Genomic DNA, 21468 nt, shown 5'->3' with positions numbered 1-21468 from the left:
AAAAGGACTGAAGGGGAAAACAAAATAAAAACGCACACGTTAGTGTCTAATCAGACAATAGAAGATAATTGAAAAATGTAAAAAAAGAAATCTAGCCTTTTTATGAATAGCGTAAGCATACAATAACATAACTGTTTAAATGTGAGGAGGGACGGTTTCTCTGTTTCGTCTGTTGTGAGACTAGGGGTGTAGCCTAGTGTGAGGCGCAGACGCAAGGGATGTGCCCTACTTTCCGACGCGAATGCATCATTGCTGTTCCACAGCGTTCCATGGTTAGGGCCATCTTTGGTCGTTCTTGCCGGTGACAGTGTGTGGACCATATTCCACTTTCAAATTATAACTGATTATAAATAAATAAATACTAACTTAAAACGGCATCTAACCAACATACACTTGCTAAAAAGAAACGGGGACAAATTGCGTTCGTTCTTCCACTTGGTTTCCTTTCCTGCCAATTCCCTGAAATTTCACAAGGCAAAAGAGGGCGAGACAGGAGAGGCGGTGATACAACATGGATGAGGAATATGATGTGATCGTTTTGGGCACCGGACTCACGGTAAGTAGTCTAATCAATTGTATTTGCTTCACATTAAGGCTTGGCTTGGTGATATAACATACTCAACTTTACATTTATGAAGTTTGCCTATGTTTCCTTATTCATCCAATAATGCAATTGATAGGAGCATCTGCATCCCTGGCTGACTTTAGGAAAATGGGATGGTAAATAGCCTATCTGCCCCAAAGCTAATAAGATATCTTTGAATAATGGATACAAGTAGGCAACACTTTATTTGGATACATTTGTGTTGTCAATGCATTGTTCATTCGTTGTGCAGCATCTTTAGGCGTAGCCCCAGAGTGATGGTGTAGTGGCCTTCATTGAACAGCATTTGCGCAGGTCTGAGAATGGTTTTAAATAAATAGAACCTCTCCCTAGTACTGTATAATGTTTCGTAGACTCGCCTCAGTCATTACACCCTGTTCCATATTCGAGGCACATGTGTACAGAGTTTACAATAAGACAAAGCCAACATTTTACGAGTACGATGGATATACATACAATTTATATTTTTTTAGTGCAGACAGTTAATGATTTAGCCTGGATATGAACAATATCCACTACACTCATTTCAATTGGGGTGGCAGATGCAAAGAGAAAAAAAAGTGTATTTGCTTTATTTATACTACAATTGTTCGTTTTTTTTTATGAATAGTATTATTTTTATTATTAGTACAGTATTATTGTTATGGCTCAGACATCCGCTCGCGCTTGCGTACATCTTGTCCCTCCCTCTTACACCCCCCCCCCCCCCCCCCCCCTCCTCCTCCTCTCTCTATCTCTCCCTCCTGATACACACACACACACAATTGCTTTTTTAATACGAATTTTGATTCATATTTTGCCTTTCGTTTTAGGAATGCATCCTCTCTGGGATCATGTCTGTGAATGGAAAGAAAGTTCTGCACATGGACAGGAACCCCTACTATGGAGGTGAAAGCTCCTCCATCACCCCTCTGGAAGAGGTAAGGGCGTAGAACATTGTGGATCTAATGGTCATCATTTTGTGTCAATATCCACTCAAATATTCAATCATATTTAATATATTCCAAAGTTCCACCCAGCCCTCCATGGTTTAAGTCAGATATTTTATTCTCCTGTATTTTCCTTTCACTTCACTGCCCCAGGTTAATGGTTTGGCATTTGTAAGAGTATTTATTGATGTTTTCACTCGTGCATATATTTCCCTTCCACAGCTGTACAAGCGGTTTGAGCTGCCTGACAGCCCTCCAGAGTCTATGGGTCGTGGAAGAGACTGGAACGTGGACCTCATCCCCAAATTTCTTATGGCCAATGGTCAGTTGTGGGATTTGTTTTTTGTTTGCAAATGAGACCTATTAGATTAATGAATATTCCTGTTACCAGTCGATACATACAGAACCAATCGGTACACCAATAGCCTCAATCATAAATCATGTTGCTCAGTTACTCAACGTATTCATGTATGCAGACCATCACCACATCATGAGTATAAGTAGGAAGCAGAATTTACCCAAGAAAAAATGTAAATCGCCATCATGATACCAATAAAGCAAAATATGGCATGGCTGTTGATGAAACATGGTGATACCTTGAACTTATTAAATGAAAACCATCCTTTCTGTCTGACAATCCAATAAAACAGGTCAGCTTGTGAAAATGCTGCTATACACAGAAGTGACACGATACCTGGACTTCAAAGTAGTGGAGGGTAGTTTTGTGTACAAGGGAGGAAAGATCTACAAGGTGCCCTCAACTGAGACTGAGGCTCTAGCTTCAAGTAAGTTTGAATATACAGTAAACTATACTTTAGATTATGTTGTGAGTTTGCTATATGTACCATCAAAGTTGACATTTATTAACGTTTTCCTGCTATATATACAGTATAGTGTCGTATATGAGGCAGAGCTTTCACTTTTGTTTTTGTCACGTGTCCTCCAGATCTTATGGGTATGTTTGAGAAGAGAAGGTTCCGGAAATTCCTCGTGTTTGTGGCCAACTTTGACGAGAACGACCCTAAGACCTTCGAGGGCGTCGACCCCAAAGTCACCACCATGAGAGATGTGTACAAGAAGTTTGACCTGGGTCAGGATGTCATCGACTTCACTGGCCACGCCCTGGCCCTCTACAGGACAGACGAGTAAGAGCACTTAGATTGATTACCAATTGCTAATAAGATTTAGCCTGGGCCAGGGCCTATCAGGAAGTAAACTGAAATTCCAAATTAATGCTGTGAAATGCATTGAGGAAATGTGAATTTCCTCAAAGCACACCCTGACTCCTATTGATCATGTGTCTCCCTTTCTCCAGCTACCTTGATGTGCCCTGTTTGGAGACCATCAATCGTATCAAGCTGTACAGTGAATCCCTGGCCCGATATGGGAAAAGCCCCTACCTGTACCCCCTCTATGGCCTGGGGGAGCTGCCTCAAGGATTTGCCAGGTCTGTGTGTTACATTTGTAATCCCTAAATCTCTATGTCCTTTCTTTAGTAAGACAAAGCTGTTCATGTTGAATTCTGATCTTAAGTCACTCTGGATAAGGATAAGAGTCTGCTAAAGCTAACTGACTAAATTGTAAATGTAAAATGTATTCAATAGTGTATTAGCATATTATTAGCATATTTATAATAAAGTATAATTCATAGACTCTCTCTCATACATTGTTAGGTTGAGTGCAATTTATGGAGGAACCTACATGCTCAACAAACCAGTGGAGGAGATAGTGATGGAGGATGGCCATGTGGTGGGAGTGAAGTCTGAGGGAGAGGTAAAATCACCATCTAATCAGTTCTATAAAATCACAATGTAATCTATCTATAAAAATCACTCTAAACTATCAATAAAATCACATTCTAATATGTCTATAAGATCCAATCTCTTTACCTTATAGTAAAGTAGTCAAGACTGCTGATAATGCACTGAAGAAAAGTGAACAATACCTGCACATTTACAATTGGTAGAAGAGAGAAAGTACAGTATGTTAGATTGACATTGTTATCTTCTATATTGTCCTTCCCTTGTCAGGTGGCTCGGTGCAAACAGCTGATCTGTGACCCCAGCTACATCCAGGACCGCGTGCGTAAGGCAGGTCAGGTGATCAGGGTCATCTGTATCCTCAGCCACCCGATCAAGGACACCAACGACGCCAACTCCTGTCAGATCATCATCCCCCAGAACCAGGTCAACCGCAAGTCAGGTGAGGGGTGGACCAAATACAGGTTTACTAAGATGGGATGTTTCTGACTTCCTGTTGTCAGATGTTCTCTCTACCAGTAAGTTTGCCTCACATAAAGTACAATAGCAGTGTTGTTGGAGAGTGAAAAAGTCTGGAATAGTCCAGAAAAGTAAAACTAAAATCTCAATCGAATACACAATTAGGTATCAGAAAAGCAAAGTGACTGCCACATAACATATTTTTCAGGCATATTTTATACTTAAGCAATAAGGCACGAGGGGGTGTGGTATATGGCCAATATACCATGGCTAAGGGCTGTTCTTATGCACAGCGCAACGCGGAGTGCCTGGACACAGTCCTTAGCCGTGATATATTGGCCATGTATCACAAACCCTCTTTTCCTTATCCCTAAACTGATCTAACTTGTATTCTGTCCTCCAGACATCTACGTGTGTATGATCTCCTATGCCCACAATGTGGCGGCCCAGGGGAAGTACATTGCCATTGTCAGCACCACTGTGGAGACCAACGAGCCTGAGGCTGAGATAGAGCCTGCTCTGGAGCTGCTGGAGCCCATTGACCAGAAGTGTGTCTCTACTCCCTCTTCTCTACTACCTCTTCCTCCTCTTTACTACTCTCTTCTCCCTCTTCCTCCACTCTGCTCCCTCGTCCTCCTCTCTGCTCCCTCCTGTCTTCTCCCTCTTCCTTCTGTCTTCTCCCTCCAACTTCTCTGATTGTCTTGGTTCTCTGTAGTTCAGTTGGTAGAGCATATGGTGCTTGCATCACCAGGAAAGTGGGTTCAATTCCCGGGACCACCCATACATAACATTTATGCATGCATGACTGTTTTGGATAAAAGCGTCTGCTAAATGGCATATATTATAATTTACATTTTAGTCATTTAGTAGATGCTATTATCCAGAGCGACTTTCATATTATGTAACTATATATATTATACTGTATATTTTGTGTTGTTTCATCACTGTCCAAAACTCAGCTTGTACGATGTGTGCTATCACAAATGAATAAAATGAATAGCAGTAAGGAGGCTTTTGTAAGTCAATAACTGACATCTTCCCTCTTTATCTGTAGGTTTGTGTCCCTCAGTGACCTCTATGAGCCCACAGACGACGGTACTGAGAGTCAGGTGAGTCAAACACATCTAGATATACCTCCTATATTGCTAAAACACCACCTTTGAGACATGTTTTAGGACAAGGCAGTGGAGTGAAACATTTTTTGTGTGATTTTATGTCTCGTTCAGATATTTTCCTCGTCGGCCTACGACGCCACCACTCACTTCGAGACCACCTGCAACGACATCAAGGACATCTACAAGCGTATGACTGGAAGCGACTTTGACTTTGAGAACATGAAACGCAAACAGAACGATGTGTTTGGGGAGGATGAGCAATGAGGAGGGAGGGGCATCAGGGAGAGGGCGGGGCAGAGAAGGGAGTGAAGAGGGGGTTAATGGAAGAAGGCAGAACATATGGATGAGGTGGTAGAGGGCAGGGTAAAGAGTACAAAGGGTAACGAGTTAGATAATTTACAGATTTTAGGGGCAGGGTACCTTATATGGGAGATGGTGGGAGTGTTCAGGGGAGTTCTAGAAGGTTCTAGAGTAGACAGTGAGGTTCTGCCTTCCAGTTGTCCTCCTTTTCCCCCCCTCCTTCTGAGGTCTCCGTACTCAAACATAATTAAAACACACACAGCACATTGTTCCAAGACTCACATTCCCTATTTCTATCTCTCACTGAAAGGCAGGGTTGATATGGTCTCTCATTCCATTTTAAACTACATATAAACTATGATCATTAGCGGTAGACCGATTCATTGTCGTTGCAATTTCAAAAGCCTTTTCACTTTGACATGCATGAATACACAGTAGTATTGCACATAGAACATGATGACGCGGCAGCGTTCTGAACGCTGGGCCATTCTCACACTGATCATTCCCTCCTGTCAACCCTGCTTTCACCCTGTTCTCTTCCTACTATTTAACCTGTGTTACGTATTTACATAGACAACTGCTCTTTTTTCGGCAAATCTCTCTCTCGGTCAGACAAAATGTTTTAAAATTAAAAGTTATAATATCAATAGGCTGTTCTGTCAAACTGATAATGCTCACTTTGCAGTGCTGCTGTGTTCTCTGTGCTAGTAGTTAAGCTAACCGGTGGCTAACTGTTCTGTTGTCCCTAAAACCACGTTTTATTTCTCTGTTGTGTGATGTCAAAGTTACGATTTTAATGGTTTCCGTTCTTTATTTTTTAATTGTTTAGAGTTTTTATTTCTCAACATTTGGTGCACATTTTCACTTGCTGAAGTTATGAAGTTTACTGAATTTGAAATGGAAACATGGACTGTAATACTCTGAAGTGGACTTTGAGGTCAAACTGAAAAGGGAATGTGTTGTGTAGAAGAGTGAGAGAGGGCGGTTACAGTGAGGGTCTGTCTGGAGGCTAGGCATGTTGGTGAGGTTACATGAATATATTTTTCATGAAATGAGAAAGTCTAAACAGTGTCCTTGGGATGTCCGAACTGATGTCACCCCATTGAAGTTGAAAATGGTTAAGGTAAGGGTTATGGTTAAGGTTAGGTTTAGGGTAGGGACGTCCCAAGGATAGCACTGAGTTGTACTCAAATAGGAAATCAGATCACTACATGTTGAGATACGATGAAGCAAGGTGATAAAAACGAATGTAGTTAGGGACTGTCGCAGATTTGAGATCAGGAAAGTATTGCTTTTGTGTAAAAGAAGGAAGACTGAACTCTCGGCTTGTAGTGAAAGGAAGCTCCAGATCATTGTCGTGGTCTAACTAACCCTTGTTGTGTATGTCACAGAGAGAGACAAATTCCCTTTGGACTCCTGCTAAGCAACCTTACAGTAGCAAGTGGAGGGAAAAGCGGACACTCCCAAAATGTAAAACACTTAACAGAATGCACCATTACGAAAGGTTCTGAGGCCTCGATATGAAGTGCCTCCCCAGAATATGAACCAATTGCTTTTACTTGGTTTTAGCCTTAATTTGGGGTCTTATTCAATATGTTTGGGTTCTCAAATAATTTCAGTATATTTAAAAACAATGTTATCTGCCAATCATTCCTCTGCTTATTGATGTCAGTTGGTTGACTTGATGCTGCAAATGTCTTGTGTCTTTCATGACTGCTAACTGTGAACATTGTATTTCCACTAACTACCACCCACAGTCTAATATAACAGCGATAGAATCTCAGAAATTCTAGTCATTATATTTCTATGTTCTAGTAAATCCTGGGGTTCTGTGGACTTGGCTGGGCCCTAATGTGAATCTCCTCCATTGTAGAAACCCTTAACCTACATTCTGTCTGACCCTTTGAGGTTAGCCGTGTTCTCTTCATCTATATATGTTTCCAGGCATGACATTGTTTTGAGATTTGGATCTGCAGCTTGGTTAGTTATTTACAGTACATATCAATTGTGGGCAGCAATGCTGAGAGATGCCACAACATTTCCCTTCAAATACGATTACAGTAACATGGAAGACGTTAGTGGGAATTATTGCCTATCCCTTCATGTAGTCCCTCATATCTCTAAATGCCTCAGTTTTTACGTATTTGGGGTGGCTTTGTGTGTCTTAGTACAATGCTCATTTATTTGATTTCACTGATGTTATGGTGATGGAAGGTAATGCTGAATATACTTCTCTGCTATTAGTTTGTTATATTATCATAACTGATCTCAAAGTGATGCATATGTGCCGACTTCATTGTTTTAGTTTTGTTGTATCATGTTTGACCTGATTTACTGGTTATTACAGTTTTACATGGGTTAAACATTAACAGGTCTTATAACAGGTTGTGATGAAGGACAGTGGGACGATAGCAACAGTCTGGTCCTCAATCATAGGGTTCAATTAAGCTTTCAACCCAGTTATCTTTTAGACTCATTTATACAGTTTCAGACTGTGCACAGTTTTAACATTGTGTGAATTTCATACTGGAATTATGTTACCTTGGTGAAGTGTTGAGTTTACTCTGCAAGCGTAGCTAGTTATATTTGGGCATTTTTTCCCTTCCTCGACACCAGACGCTGTCTTCTCTTTATTTATTTAAAAGAAAGCCTAAAATGTGGTTTACTGTATTCATTTAAGAGTTTTGGCCTTTGACTAATATTATTGATGACATCCCTTGAAATTGCAGAAAACATAGGGCAGACAGAGAAGTAAACAACTTACAGTCCTTTGTTTGATCACTAGTATGTGAATAATGTCTTGTGTAACAAATAAAATGAATTCAACTATGAACAAAATGATAGAAAAAAATTAAAAGCACATGGCAAACCTGAAAAGTCAAATCCAAAGTGTCTGAGAGTCCATGTGTTTTAACAGAACTAAATCATTTGTGTAAAACTACCTACCCCAATAAGACCAAAACAAGTTCCATAGACAATTTATAAGATTTAGTCATTTTAGGAATATACATACTGTATATACACACAACTCTGACACTTTATAAAATTCCACACTGCTCAAATCATCTATTCATATATTTGTTATAACATTGGAATTATAAAAGTACTTATGAAACATGATTTGTGTGAAGGAGAGTTTGGAATTAGCTGTATGTGAAGATCAAGCAGCATTTGTCTGCAGAAGTATACAGAAAATTAAGATCTTACTGTTGCAATGTTAACGGAAGTCTGTCACTATTGTTGTTTCAGAAAGGACTGGTGCAATGACATCATCCCATCTCCTTTATTTATTAATGTCTGACACCTGTGTGAATTACCTCATCATACTTACTGGACTCTCACTCTGTCTCTCACGCTTTGTATCGGTTTCTCTTGTTTTCTCTTTTGCATCTGTCTCTTGTTCTCTTTTGCCCTCTCTTTTCTCTGTCTTGTATTTGTCTCTCTTTTTCCTCTCATAATCATGAATATGCATTCATGCACACTGCCACCGGTGCTCTCAGAGAGTAATAACTCACTATGTGACATTGGTATTGAAGGCTAGCCAGCAGCACCCTAGTCCCAGTGCTGTTTGTCCTTACAGAGTTTCCCATGGCCTGAGCTACCCAGCTTTGAGGTGGAGGGGATAGCTAGATGAGTGTCTCGGTTCCAATCTCCATTCCACTTAATATAAAGCAATGCATTAGGCATGTATAGTATTCTAACTAGTGTGCTAGGATGGACATTTGATAAGAGCCAGTGAGTATTTACAGGTGATCCACCACATAGCTCTGGTAGGGATGCCCCAGCAGTCTCTCCACCTGCGCCTTGGGCACGACCCAACAACTTGCCAGGTGACCTTTCCTCACCGTGTCCTTCAGGGTCTTGTCCTGTAGGGTGACGGGCATGTGTATCACCCCCCACCTCAGCACCCCCTCTTTTTTGGGCTGACGCAGTGTGTCACGAGGGTCCTTCATCAGTGTGACACGCATGTCAGCATGCTGGAACTGGCCTGTTGGGACAAGAGAACAATCACTAAATCATTACATATTTTTCTAAATCCCTTTATACAGCAGGGGCTTTAGGGTCAGGTGCAAAAAGACAAAGAAACCCATTTAAAGTAATTGAAGAGTGATAAAGGAATGTACCCAGTAGGCCTTTGGTTGAAGGAGAGAGGCCCTGTCCATCAGTGATGTAGAATCCGAGGTGTGCCATCTGCAGGTAGCTGGGGTGTTTGTAGTGGTGGAAGAGAACCAGGAAACGAATGTCCTTCGTCAGCTCGATCCAACAGCTTTGATGGAAGTCATCTCTGCTTTCAATGGAAACCATCACGCCCTGCCTTGTCACAGATCCTTCCTGATTGGTGTGTAGGGTGTCCCGCCCCTCCCCCTCCACCACCACGGCATCCAATGAGAGGGTGATCATTATGGCGCCCAGCACACCTGTCCCGCCCCTGGTGGAGATGGTTATCTGGTCAAAGTACGTACGGGAACGGTCTTCGACGTCTTGTTTGGACGGAGCCCACATCAAATGACCATCCACCATGATACCTTAAGCGAGAGGAAGGCAAGGGTTAAGTGTGTGAGATATATATTTATTATATATGCATGGCAGCATTAACAGGATTAATGTGTTCGTATTAATAAATTCCCATTCAATTCTGTTCCTATACAATGTCAGTGTGCTTGTAACGGCTGTCTAATTCCTCCTCCTCGGATGAGGAGAAGGAGTAAGGGTTGGACCAAAACGCAGCGTTGTATGATGACATACTGATTTATTTAAATAAAGACGAAACAGGAAGAACACTTGAATTGATTACAAAATAACAAACGACGTAGACTGACCTGAACATAAGAACTTACATAAACACGAAGAACGCATGAAACAGGAACAGACTACCCAAACGAACAAACGAAACAGTCCCGTGTGGTAGACACAGACACAGGAACAATCACCCACAAACAAACAGTGAGAACAGCCTACCTTAATATGGTTCTCAATCAGAGGAAACGTCAAACACCTGCCTCTAATTGAGAACCATATCAGGCAACACATTTAACCCAACATAGAAACACATAACATAGAATGCCCACCCCAACTCACGCCCTGACCAACTAAACACATACAAAAACAAGGAAAACAGGTCAGGAACGTGACAGTGCTTCTCAAATTATACAGCACATTGCTAAAATGAAATTGCATGCAAGTAATATAATATGAGAGTTCTGGACTTGTCTTGGTAGTCTGTGCTGACTAACCTCTCTCTGGGTCTTCCAGCAGTCTCAGTACATCGTTGGCCCTGCCGTCCACCGTGAAACACAGATTCTGTTTCAGTTTAGGGAGCTGGACCACAAAGTGAGGGTCTCCATCAACTTCAGAATATAACATGTTGGACATTAAGAAAAACAGGTGAGAAACATTAACTTTCAGTCATATGTTGTGTTGTGCAGGCCCCTTACCAGAAGAGGAGAAGACTCTGACAGAGATCAGTCTGGAGGGGGGGCCCAGCCCTGGAAGGACAACAGTGTCAATCTCATCTATCTGAAGCACTGAAACCAATGACAGGTCAGAGCCTGGCTCTGAAGTACATTAATCTTATGCTAGACTACATAGAAATACTTACGAGGATTTGATGCTGATTCATCCCCTGTAAACATTCAATTCCCAAAAAGATGTTAAACATCTGTATCAACTTAGAAACATACAAAGTATCCACATGGCCAACACAACTAAACAGTTATATACACACACATTTATGTATATGCATCTATCAACTATGACTTACATGAGTCATAGTCGAGGTCATAGTCGTAGGTTGCATCATAATCTGAAAGATGAAATCAGACGGACATCATTAGACACCAGACAGTTAAAACATACCCTCTCCCTGAGCTGGTCTGGGGGCTGTCATCAGAATCTCTATAGGGGAAACAGATTTTAATATACAACATTCATGTTGTTACAGTGAATCTATTTTTCATGGCAGGGAAGTAAGAGAGAACTCACCTTTAACCACCTCCATATCTAAAAGAAAACCCGGGAGAAAAAAAAGATTACAGTTTAAAGCACCACTTCATCACTTAATACATTTTGTGCAATAGAATGATTAAATCTACTGGCACACTCTTACATAAAAAGGTTTCCAAAAGGATTCCAGCAGTCCCCAAAGGAGAACCCTTTTTGGTTCCAGGTAGAACCCTCTGTGTAAAAGGTCCTACATGAAACTCATAGGGGTTCTACCTAGAACCAAAAAGGGTTCTTCAAAGGGGTCTCCTATGGGGACAGCCTAAGAACCCTTTTAGGTTCTAGATTTAAAAAAGGGTGCTAAGTGTGTGCTTGATTCACCTTTTCTATGGAGCTGAATGGAAGTAGAGACATCTGGTGGAGAGAAGTGGAACATGTCACAACTAAGGGCAGATTGATAGTACAGTGCCCGTGGTGCATTCGATTGTACATTTACATTTTAGTCATTTAGCAGACGCTCTTATCCAGAGCGACATACAGTTAGAGTCAAGAAGATTTTTGAGAGAGAGCGAGAAAGTTGATCAGAGACAGCACACAAGTGTTTGGGAAAGAAAAGGGATACAGGTCTATAGTTTAACATCAGAGGAGTCGAGTATTGGTTTCTTGAGGAGGGGAGCAGCTCAAGACATTTTGAAGTCAGAGGGGACGCAGACAGTGGTCAGGGATGAGTTGATCAGAGAAGTGAAGAATAGGAGGTCTCCAGAAATGGTCTGGAGAAGGGGATGGGGTCGAGCAGGCAGGTTGTCGGGTGGCCAGACCTCACTCGTTGCAGGATAAAAAAAATAACCAGGAAAAGCCCATGATACCCAGTCTCTTTTTCAAAGGAGACCTGGCCAAGAAAGCAGCAACAATCAATACATTACAACATTAAAACGTACAACATGTTCCAGCCTAAAAAAAAAGCATTTACACTCCTCCGTAACAAAGTCTCCCATCAATATTTTTTATTAATTCAGTGGCACTAACATATCTAGATGAAGCATGGATTGTAGACTATTCCATGCCGCTGGTGCACAAGAAGAAAAGGCAGTGTTGCCTAATACTGTGAATGTCCTGGGGACTTTAATAGCAACCACCTAGCAGACCGGGTATGTAACTGCTGGTGGTGAAGGAGGCCAGACTACAGAGGGAGTTTACCCAAAAGGGCTTTGTAGATGAACACATACAAATGTATCTTTCTGCACATATAAAGTGAGGTCCAACCTACCATTTGGTACAAAGTGCAATGGTGGGTGAGTGACTTGGCATTTGTAATAAAATGCAAGGATGCATGATAAACAGAGTCCAGTCTCTGTAAGACAGAGGAGGCTGCATGCATATACAACAAGTCACCATAATCAATTACAGAGAGAAAAGTGGCCTGAACAAGCTTCTTTCTAGCCAAAAGAGGGAAGCAAGCCTTAAGAAAATAAAAACCCAGTTTCAATTTAAGCTTTTTTACAAGATTATCCACATGAACTTTAAAAGACAAGTTGTCATCCAACCAAATACCTAGGTATTTGTAGGATGACACTTTTTCAATGGATAAGCCACCAGATGTGACAATGCTAACCTTCTCTGGCAGAGTTCTATCTCTGGTAAAGGTCATGAATTTAGTTTTTTGTACATTGAAGACCAGTTTGAGACCATAAAGGGAGGCCTGCATTGACTGAAAAGCAGTCTGGAGCTCTTCATCAGCCTGAACCAGAGAAGGAGCACATGAATATATGACTGTATCATCTGCATATAGATGTAACTTTGCTGGTTGCATCCCATTTCCCAATTCATTAATAAAAATTGAGAACAATGGAGCTAAAATGGAACCCTGGGGCACACCTATATTAATCTCAAGAAAGTTAGACTTGTGATTGTCAGTATATACACACACACATTGTGTTCTGTCAGAAAGATAGTTCCTAAACCAATTTACTGCCTCTTCACAGAGACCAATGTTTCTGAGTCTAGCTAGCAACATTTCATGGTCAACTAAATCAAAGGCCTTTGATGAATCCACAAACGGAGCAGCACAATGTTGCTTTTTATCAAGTGCATTAATGTCATTTGCCACTGCCATAGCTGCAGTTGTGGTGCTGTGCCCCGATCTAAAGCCAGACTGAACCCCGCTCAGTATGTTATTTTCAATTAAGACGTTTAACTGTGAGTTCACTAGGGATTCATAGACTTTGGCCAGGATAGGGAGTTTGGAAATAGATGCTAATAACTAGCGTCCTGAGGGATCGCCACCCTTTAGCAGTGGGAGGACATAAGCTGATTTCCAAATGCTGGGTATGGAATTGGTCAAGAGACTCAAGTTGAAAATGTGAGCCACAGGTTCACCAGTTGCTATCTTTAAGAGGTAGGGGTCCAGGTTGTCTGAACCTGCAGACTTTTTAGTGTCTATTGCCTTTAGTGCTTTATAGACCTCAGCATAAGAAACAGGCTCAAAATTAAAATGGTTCACATGAGGGCCTATATCATAGTTGACTGTAACAGAGCTTACATTAGAGGTCTGGGCCCCACCATTATTAAAAACTGAACTAGCAGATATGAAGTGCTTGTTAAAAACCCCTACAATATCAGCTTTATCCTTCACTTCATTAGAATCCATCATTAATGGTCAGGAAGGCCTGAGGATACATTAGAACCTGACACTGATTTGATTAGCTTCCAGAACTTCGTAGGGTTGTTTAGGTTCTCTGTGACTGCATTTAAATAGCAATCTGATTTGGACTTCCTGATCAAACCTGTGCATTTGTTTCTTAGTGCTCTGAAGGAGGCCCAGTCAACATGAGCATTTGTATGTCTAGCTTGAGCCCAAGAGATATCTCTTTCTAATTAATTCTGCCAAGTTATCTGAAAACCAGGGATTGTCCCTTCCACTGATTAAGGGGAAAAGGGGTATGCTTTTCACAAATGGACACAAATTTCATATAAAAACAAACAAAAGAATTGTCCCTGGCATTGTCAACATCGGGAATCAGACTTACTCGGTCAATACTTTGGTACAGATCACGTAAGAGCGCTTGCTCATCAAACTGTCTAAAATGTATTTTAAAAATATAACTGGGTTTGGTTTTGGTCATTTTTGTATTTCTAACACAAGCAATTGCACAGTGATCACTGACATTACATAATATCCCAGTCGATGTGTATTTGTGAGGGGTCTTCGTTAGAATAATGTCCAATAGAGTTGATTTGTTAGGTGCTCTGGGATTCGGTCTTGTCGGCGCATTAATTAATTGAGCGAGATTCAGAGAGTCACACAGTTTAAAAGAGTCCGATACAGATGTAAGCATGTCCCAGTTCAAATCTCATAAAAAACTAATTCAGAGTCATTTAACTTGTGCAGGACATCAGAAAGAGTTTTGTGCGTCTCCCAAAGCTGGTCTGTAGCAGCCGACTACAGTATTGTGGTAGTCCTTACATAAACTCAGCAAAAAAAGAAACGTCCCTTTTTCAGGACCCTGTCTTTCAAAGATAATTAGTAAAAATCCATATCTTCATTGTAAAGGGTTTAAACACTGGTTCCCATGCTTGTTCAATGAACCATAAACAATTAATGAACATGCACCTGTGGAACGGTCGTTAGGACACTAACAGCTGGACCTCCCGGGTGGTGCAGTGGTCTGTGTCACCAGAGACTCTGGGGTCGCGCCCAGGCTCTGTCGCAGCCGACTGCGACCGGAAGGTCCGTGGGGCGACACACAATTGGCCTAGCGTTGTCCGGGTTAGGGAGGGTTTGGCCGGTAGGGATATCCTTGTCTCATTGCGCACTAGCGACTCCTGTGGCGGGCCGGGCGCAGTGCGCGCTAACCAGGTCGCCAGGTGCACGGTGTTTCCTCCGACACATTGGTGCGGCTGGCTTCCGGGTTGGATGCGCGCTGTGTTAAGAAGCAGTGCAGCTTGGTTGGGTTGTGTTTCGGAGGACGCATGGCTTTCGACCTTCGTCTCTCCTGAGCCCGTACCGGAGTTGTAGCGATGAGACAAGATAGTAACTACTAACAATTGGATACCACGAAAAAGGGGGTAAAAATTAAAATATATAAAATTCAAAAAAGACACTAACAGCTTACAGACGGTAGGCAATTAAGGTCACAGTTATGAAAACCTAGGATAATAAAGGAGGCCTTTCTACTGACTCTGGAAAAACACCAAAAGAAAGATGTCCAGGGTCCCTGCTCATCTGTGTGAACGTGCCTTAGGCATGCTGCAAGGAGGCAGGACTGCAGATGTGGAGAGGGCAATAAATTGCAATGTCGGAACTGTAAGACACCTAATACAGTACTACAGGGAGACAGGATGGATAGTGGCAAACCACGTAACACCTGCACAGGATTGGTACATCCGAACATCACACCTGCAGGACAGGTACAGGATGGCAACAACAACTGCCCGAGTTACACCAGGAACGCACAATCCCTCCATCAGTGCTCAGACTGTACGCAATAGGCCGAGAGAGGCTGGACTGAGGGCTTGTAGGCCTGTTGTAAGGCAGACATCACCGGCAACAACGTCGCCTATGGGCACAAACCCACCGTCGCTGGACCAGACAGGACTGGCAAAAAGGGGTTTTGTCTCACCAGGGGTGATGGTCAGATTCGCGTTTATCGTCGAAGTAATGAGCATTACAGAGGCCTGTACTCTGGAGCGGGATCAATTTGGAGGTGGAGGTCTGCCGTCATGGTCTGGGACGGTGTGTCCCAGCATCATCGGACTGAGCTTGTTGTCATTGCAGGCAATCTCAACGCTGTGCATTACAGGGAAGACATCCTCCTCCCTCATGTGGTACCCTTCCTGCAGGCTCACCCTAACATGACCCTCCAGCATGACAATGCCACCAGCCATACTGCTCGTTCTGTGCGTGATTTCCTGCAAGACAGGAATGTCAGTGTTCTGCCATGGCCAGCGAAGAGCCCGGATCTCAATCCCATTGAGCACATCTGGGACCTGTTGGATCGGAGGGTGAGGGCTAGGGCCATTCCCCCCATGTAACGATTCTCTAGCTCTTCCTCCTCCTCGGACGAGGAGAGGCGAGACGGATCAGATGACCAATATGCAGCGTGGTAGTTTGACATGATTTATTTAAACAAGACAAAAAACGAACTATACTTGATACTAAACAAAATAACAAAACGAATGTAGACTGACCTGAACGTAAGAACTTACATGTAACGAAGAACGCACGAACAGGAAAAACAGACTACACAAAACAAACGAACGAACAAACAAACCGAAACAGTCCCGTGTGGCGCAACATACACAGACACAGGAGACAACCACCCACAACAAACAATGTGAAAACACCTACCTTAATATGGCTCTCAATCAGAGGAAATGAAAACCACCTGCCTCTAATTGAGAACCATATCAGGTCACCCTATAACAAACATAGAAACACATAACATAGACTACCCACCCAAACTCACGCCCTGACCGTCAAACACATACAAAATAACAGAAAACCGGTCAGGAACGTGACATAACCCCCCCCTCAAGGTGCGTACTCCGAACGCACCACCAAAAGTCTAGGGGAGGGTCTGGGTGGGCGTCTGACCACGGTGGTGGCTCAGGCTCTGGGCGAGGTCCCAACCCCACCATAGTCAATCCCAGCTTACGTCTCCCCCTTAGAATGACCACCCTCATATTACACCCACTTAATTTAAATGGTAACCTTAAGATAAGGGGCAGCACCGGGACAAGGGGCAGCACCGGGATAAGGTAGCTCAGGACAGAGAGGTAGGTCAGGATAGAGAGGTAGCTCAGGATAGAGGGGCAACTCCGGACTGAAGGGCAGCTCCGGACAGAGAGACAGCTCTGGACTGAGGGGCAGTTCTGGATAAATGGCACCTCTGGGCTGAGGGGCAGCTCATGACTGGCTGACGGCTCTGGACGCTCATGGCTAGCTGATGGCTCTGGACGCTCATGGCTGGCTGACGGCTCTGGACGCTCATGGCTCGCTGACGGCTCTGGACGCTCATGGCTCGCTGACGGCTCTGGACGCTCATGGCTGGCTGACGGCTCTGGACGCTCATGGCTCGCTGAAGGCTCTGGACGCTCATGGCTAGCTGACGGCTCTGGACGCTCATGGCTGGCTGACGGCTCTGGACGCTCATGGCTGGCTGACGGCTCTGGACGCTCATGGCTCGCTGACGGCTCTGGCAGATCCTGTCTGGTTGGCGGCTCTGGCAGATCCTGTCTGGTTGGCGGCTCTGGCAGATCCTGTCTGGTTGGCGGCTCTGGCAGATCCTGTCTGGTTGGCGGCTCTGGCAGATCCTGTCTGGTTGGCGGCTCTGGCAGATCCTGTCTGGTTGGCGGCTCTGGCAGATCCTGACTGACGAATGGCTCTAGCGGCTCCTGACTGACTAACGGCTCTGACGGCTCGGGACAGACGGGCGGCTCTAATGGCTCGGGACAGACGGATGGCTCAGACGGCGCTGGGGAGACGGATAGCTCAGATGGCGCTGGGGAGACGGATGGCTCAGATGGCGCTGGGGAGACGGATGGCTCAGATGGCGCTGGGGAGACGGATGGCTCAGATGGCACTGGGGAGACGGATGGCTCAGATGGCACTGGGCAGACGGATGGCTCTGGCCGGATGAGGCGCACTGTAGGCCTGGTGCGTGGTGCCGGAACTGGAGGCACCGGGCTAAGGACACGCACCTTCAGGCTAGTGCGGGGAGCAGGGACAGGGCACACTGGACTCTCAAAACGCACTATGGACCTGGTGCGTGGTACCGGCACTGGTGGCACCGGGCTGAGGGCACGCACATCAGGACGAGTACGGGGAGAAGGAACAGTGTGTACAGGGCTCTGGAGACGCACAGGTGGTTTAGTGCGTGGTGCCGGAACTGGAGGCACTGGGCTGGAGACACGCACCATAGGGAGAGTGCGTGGAGGAGGAACAGGGCTCTGGAAACGCACTGGAAGCCTGGTGCGTGGAGTAGGCACTGGTGGTACTGGGCTGGGGCGGGGAGGTGGCGCCGGAAATACCGGACCGTGCAGGCGTACTGGCTCCCTTGAGCACCGAGCCTGCCCAACCTTACCTGGTTGAATGCTCCCCGTCGCCCGCCCAGTGCGGGGAGGTGGAATAACCCGCACCGGGCTATGAAGGCGAACCGGGGACACCATGCGTAAGGCTGGTGCCATGTAAGCCGGCCCAAGGAGACGTACTGGAGGCCATATATGAAGAGCCGGCTTCATGGCACTTGGCTCAATGCCCAATCTAGCCCTACCAGTGCGGGGAGGTGGAATAACCCGCACCGGGCTATGAACACGTACAGGAGACACCGTGCGCTCTACTGCGTAACACGGTGTCTGCCCGTACTCCCGCTCTCCACGGTTAGCCTGGGAAGTGGGCGCAGGTCTCCTACCTGCCCTCGGCCCACTACCTCTTAGCCCCCCCCAAGAAATTTTTGGGGTTTCTTCCCGGGCTTCCGTGCTAGCCGCGTAACTTCATATCTCCGCTCCTGGGCTGTGGCTGCCTCCTTCTCCTCCCCAGAGCGGCGATTCACTCCCACCTTAGCCCATGGTCCTTTTCCTTCTATGATTTCCTCCCAACTCCAGAAATCCTGCAATCCTTGTTTCGTGGACCACTGTTCGTGGTCCCGCTGCTTGGTCCGGGTTTGGTGGGTGGTTCTGTAACGATTCTCTAGCTCTTCCTCCTCCTCGGACGAGGAGAGGCGAGACGGATCAGATGACCAATATGCAGCGTGGTAGTTTGACATGATTTATTTAAACAAGACAAAAAACGAACTATACTTGATACTAAACAAAATAACAAAACGAATGTAGACTGACCTGAACGTAAGAACTTACATGTAACGAAGAACGCACGAACAGGAAAAACAGACTACACAAAACAAACGAACGAACAAACAAACCGAAACAGTCCCGTGTGGCGCAACATACACAGACACAGGAGACAACCACCCACAACAAACAATGTGAAAACACCTACCTTAATATGGCTCTCAATCAGAGGAAATGAAAACCACCTGCCTCTAATTGAGAACCATATCAGGTCACCCTATAACAAACATAGAAACACATAACATAGACTACCCACCCAAACTCACGCCCTGACCGTCAAACACATACAAAATAACAGAAAACCGGTCAGGAACGTGACATAACCCCCCCCTCAAGGTGCGTACTCCGAACGCACCACCAAAAGTCTAGGGGAGGGTCTGGGTGGGCGTCTGACCACGGTGGTGGCTCAGGCTCTGGGCGAGGTCCCAACCCCACCATAGTCAATCCCAGCTTACGTCTCCCCCTTAGAATGACCACCCTCATATTACACCCACTTAATTTAAATGGTAACCTTAAGATAAGGGGCAGCACCGGGACAAGGGGCAGCACCGGGATAAGGTAGCTCAGGACAGAGAGGTAGGTCAGGATAGAGAGGTAGCTCAGGATAGAGGGGCAACTCCGGACTGAAGGGCAGCTCCGGACAGAGAGACAGCTCTGGACTGAGGGGCAGTTCTGGATAAATGGCACCTCTGGGCTGAGGGGCAGCTCATGACTGGCTGACGGCTCTGGACGCTCATGGCTAGCTGACGGCTCTGGACGCTCATGGCTGGCTGACGGCTCTGGACGCTCATGGCTCGCTGACGGCTCTGGACGCTCATGGCTCGCTGACGGCTCTGGACGCTCATGGCTGGCTGACGGCTCTGGACGCTCATGGCTCGCTGAAGGCTCTGGACGCTCATGGCTAATTGACGGCTCTGGACGCTCATGGCTGGCTGACGGCTCTGGACGCTCATGGCTGGCTGACGGCTCTGGACGCTCATGGCTCGCTGACGGCTCTGGCAGATCCTGTCTGGTTGGCGGCTCTGGCAGATCCTGTCTGGTTGGCGGCTCTGGCAGATCCTGTCTGGTTGGCGGCTCTGGCAGATCCTGTCTGGTTGGCGGCTCTGGCAGATCCTGTCTGGTTGGCGGCTCTGGCAGATCCTGACTGACGAATGGCTCTAGCGGCTCCTGACTGACTAACGGCTCTGACGGCTCGGGACAGACGGGCGGCTCTAATGGCTCGGGACAGACGGATGGCTCAGACGGCGCTGGGGAGACGGATAGCTCAGATGGCGCTGGGGAGACGGATGGCTCAGATGGCGCTGGGGAGACGGATGGCTCAGATGGCGCTGGGGAGACGGATGGCTCAGATGGCGCTGGGGAGACGGATGGCTCAGATGGCGCTGGGGAGACGGATGGCTCAGATGGCGCTGGGGAGACGGATGGCTCAGATGGCACTGGGCAGACGGATGGCTCTGGCCGGATGAGGCGCACTGTAGGCCTGGTGCGTGGTGCCGGAACTGGAGGCACCGGGCTAAGGACACGCACCTTCAGGCTAGTGCGGGGAGCAGGGACAGGGCACACTGGACTCTCAAAACGCACTATGGACCTGGTGCGTGGTACCGGCACTGGTGGCACCGGGCTGAGGGCACGCACATCAGGACGAGTACGGGGAGAAGGAACAGTGTGTACAGGGCTCTGGAGACGCACAGGTGGTTTAGTGCGTGGTGCCGGAACTGGAGGCACTGGGCTGGAGACACGCACCATAGGGAGAGTGCGTGGAGGAGGAACAGGGCTCTGGAAACGCACTGGAAGCCTGGTGCGTGGAGTAGGCACTGGTGGTACTGGGCTGGGGCGGGGAGGTGGCGCCGGAAATACCGGACCGTGCAGGCGTACTGGCTCCCTTGAGCACCGAGCCTGCCCAACCTTACCTGGTTGAATGCTCCCCGTCGCCCGCCCAGTGCGGGGAGGTGGAATAACCCGCACCGGGCTATGAAGGCGAACCGGGGACACCATGCGTAAGGCTGGTGCCATGTAAGCCGGCCCAAGGAGACGTACTGGAGGCCATATATGAAGAGCCGGCTTCATGGCACTTGGCTCAATGCCCAATCTAGCCCTACCAGTGCGGGGAGGTGGAATAACCCGCACCGGGCTATGAACACGTACAGGAGACACCGTGCGCTCTACTGCGTAACACGGTGTCTGCCCGTACTCCCGCTCTCCACGGTTAGCCTGGGAAGTGGGCGCAGGTCTCCTACCTGCCCTCGGCCCACTACCTCTTAGCCCCCCCCAAGAAATTTTTGGGGTTTCTTCCCGGGCTTCCGTGCTAGCCGCGTACCTTCATATCTCCGCTCCTGGGCTGTGGCTGCCTCCTTCTCCTCCCCAGAGCGGCGATTCACTCCCACCTTAGCCCATGGTCCTTTTCCTTCTATGATTTCCTCCCAACTCCAGAAATCCTGCAATCCTTGTTTCGTGGACCACTGTTCGTGGTCCCGCTGCTTGGTCCGGGTTTGGTGGGTGGTTCTGTAACGATT

General features: G+C 46.2%; 2 protein-coding genes across 2 annotated transcripts in view; one reads left to right on the top strand and one right to left on the bottom strand.

Annotated features, from left to right (window-relative positions):
- Nucleotides 1-266: 266 nt before the first annotated feature.
- Nucleotides 267-8231, top strand: LOC120059151 (rab GDP dissociation inhibitor alpha-like). Its single transcript, XM_039007988.1, has 11 exons — nucleotides 267-556; nucleotides 1417-1524; nucleotides 1756-1855; nucleotides 2184-2318; nucleotides 2480-2678; nucleotides 2849-2980; nucleotides 3207-3306; nucleotides 3564-3735; nucleotides 4156-4300; nucleotides 4807-4861; nucleotides 4979-8231. Exons 1-11 carry the CDS (start codon nucleotides 512-514, stop codon nucleotides 5129-5131), a joined length of 1344 nt encoding a protein of 447 aa, XP_038863916.1. The 5' UTR covers nucleotides 267-511; the 3' UTR covers nucleotides 5132-8231.
- A 574-nt stretch (nucleotides 8232-8805) lies between these two features.
- LOC120059612 (inter-alpha-trypsin inhibitor heavy chain H6-like) overlaps nucleotides 8806-21468 on the bottom strand; it is a gene marked incomplete at its 5' end in the record, with an annotated part of 43270 nt that continues 30607 nt past the window's right edge. The window contains 6 exons of the mRNA XM_039008740.1: nucleotides 8806-9155; nucleotides 9292-9693; nucleotides 10402-10515; nucleotides 10603-10653; nucleotides 10929-10970; nucleotides 11150-11167. Of these exons, the coding sequence (XP_038864668.1) occupies nucleotides 8911-9155; nucleotides 9292-9693; nucleotides 10402-10515; nucleotides 10603-10653; nucleotides 10929-10970; nucleotides 11150-11167 (872 nt within the window). The remainder of the gene's footprint in view (nucleotides 9156-9291; nucleotides 9694-10401; nucleotides 10516-10602; nucleotides 10654-10928; nucleotides 10971-11149; nucleotides 11168-21468) is intronic.

The sequence above is a fragment of the Salvelinus namaycush genome, chromosome 14 (genome assembly GCF_016432855.1).
Source record: "Salvelinus namaycush isolate Seneca chromosome 14, SaNama_1.0, whole genome shotgun sequence".
NCBI lineage: Eukaryota > Metazoa > Chordata > Actinopteri > Salmoniformes > Salmonidae > Salvelinus > Salvelinus namaycush.
This window is presented reverse-complemented; position numbering and strand designations above follow the sequence as displayed.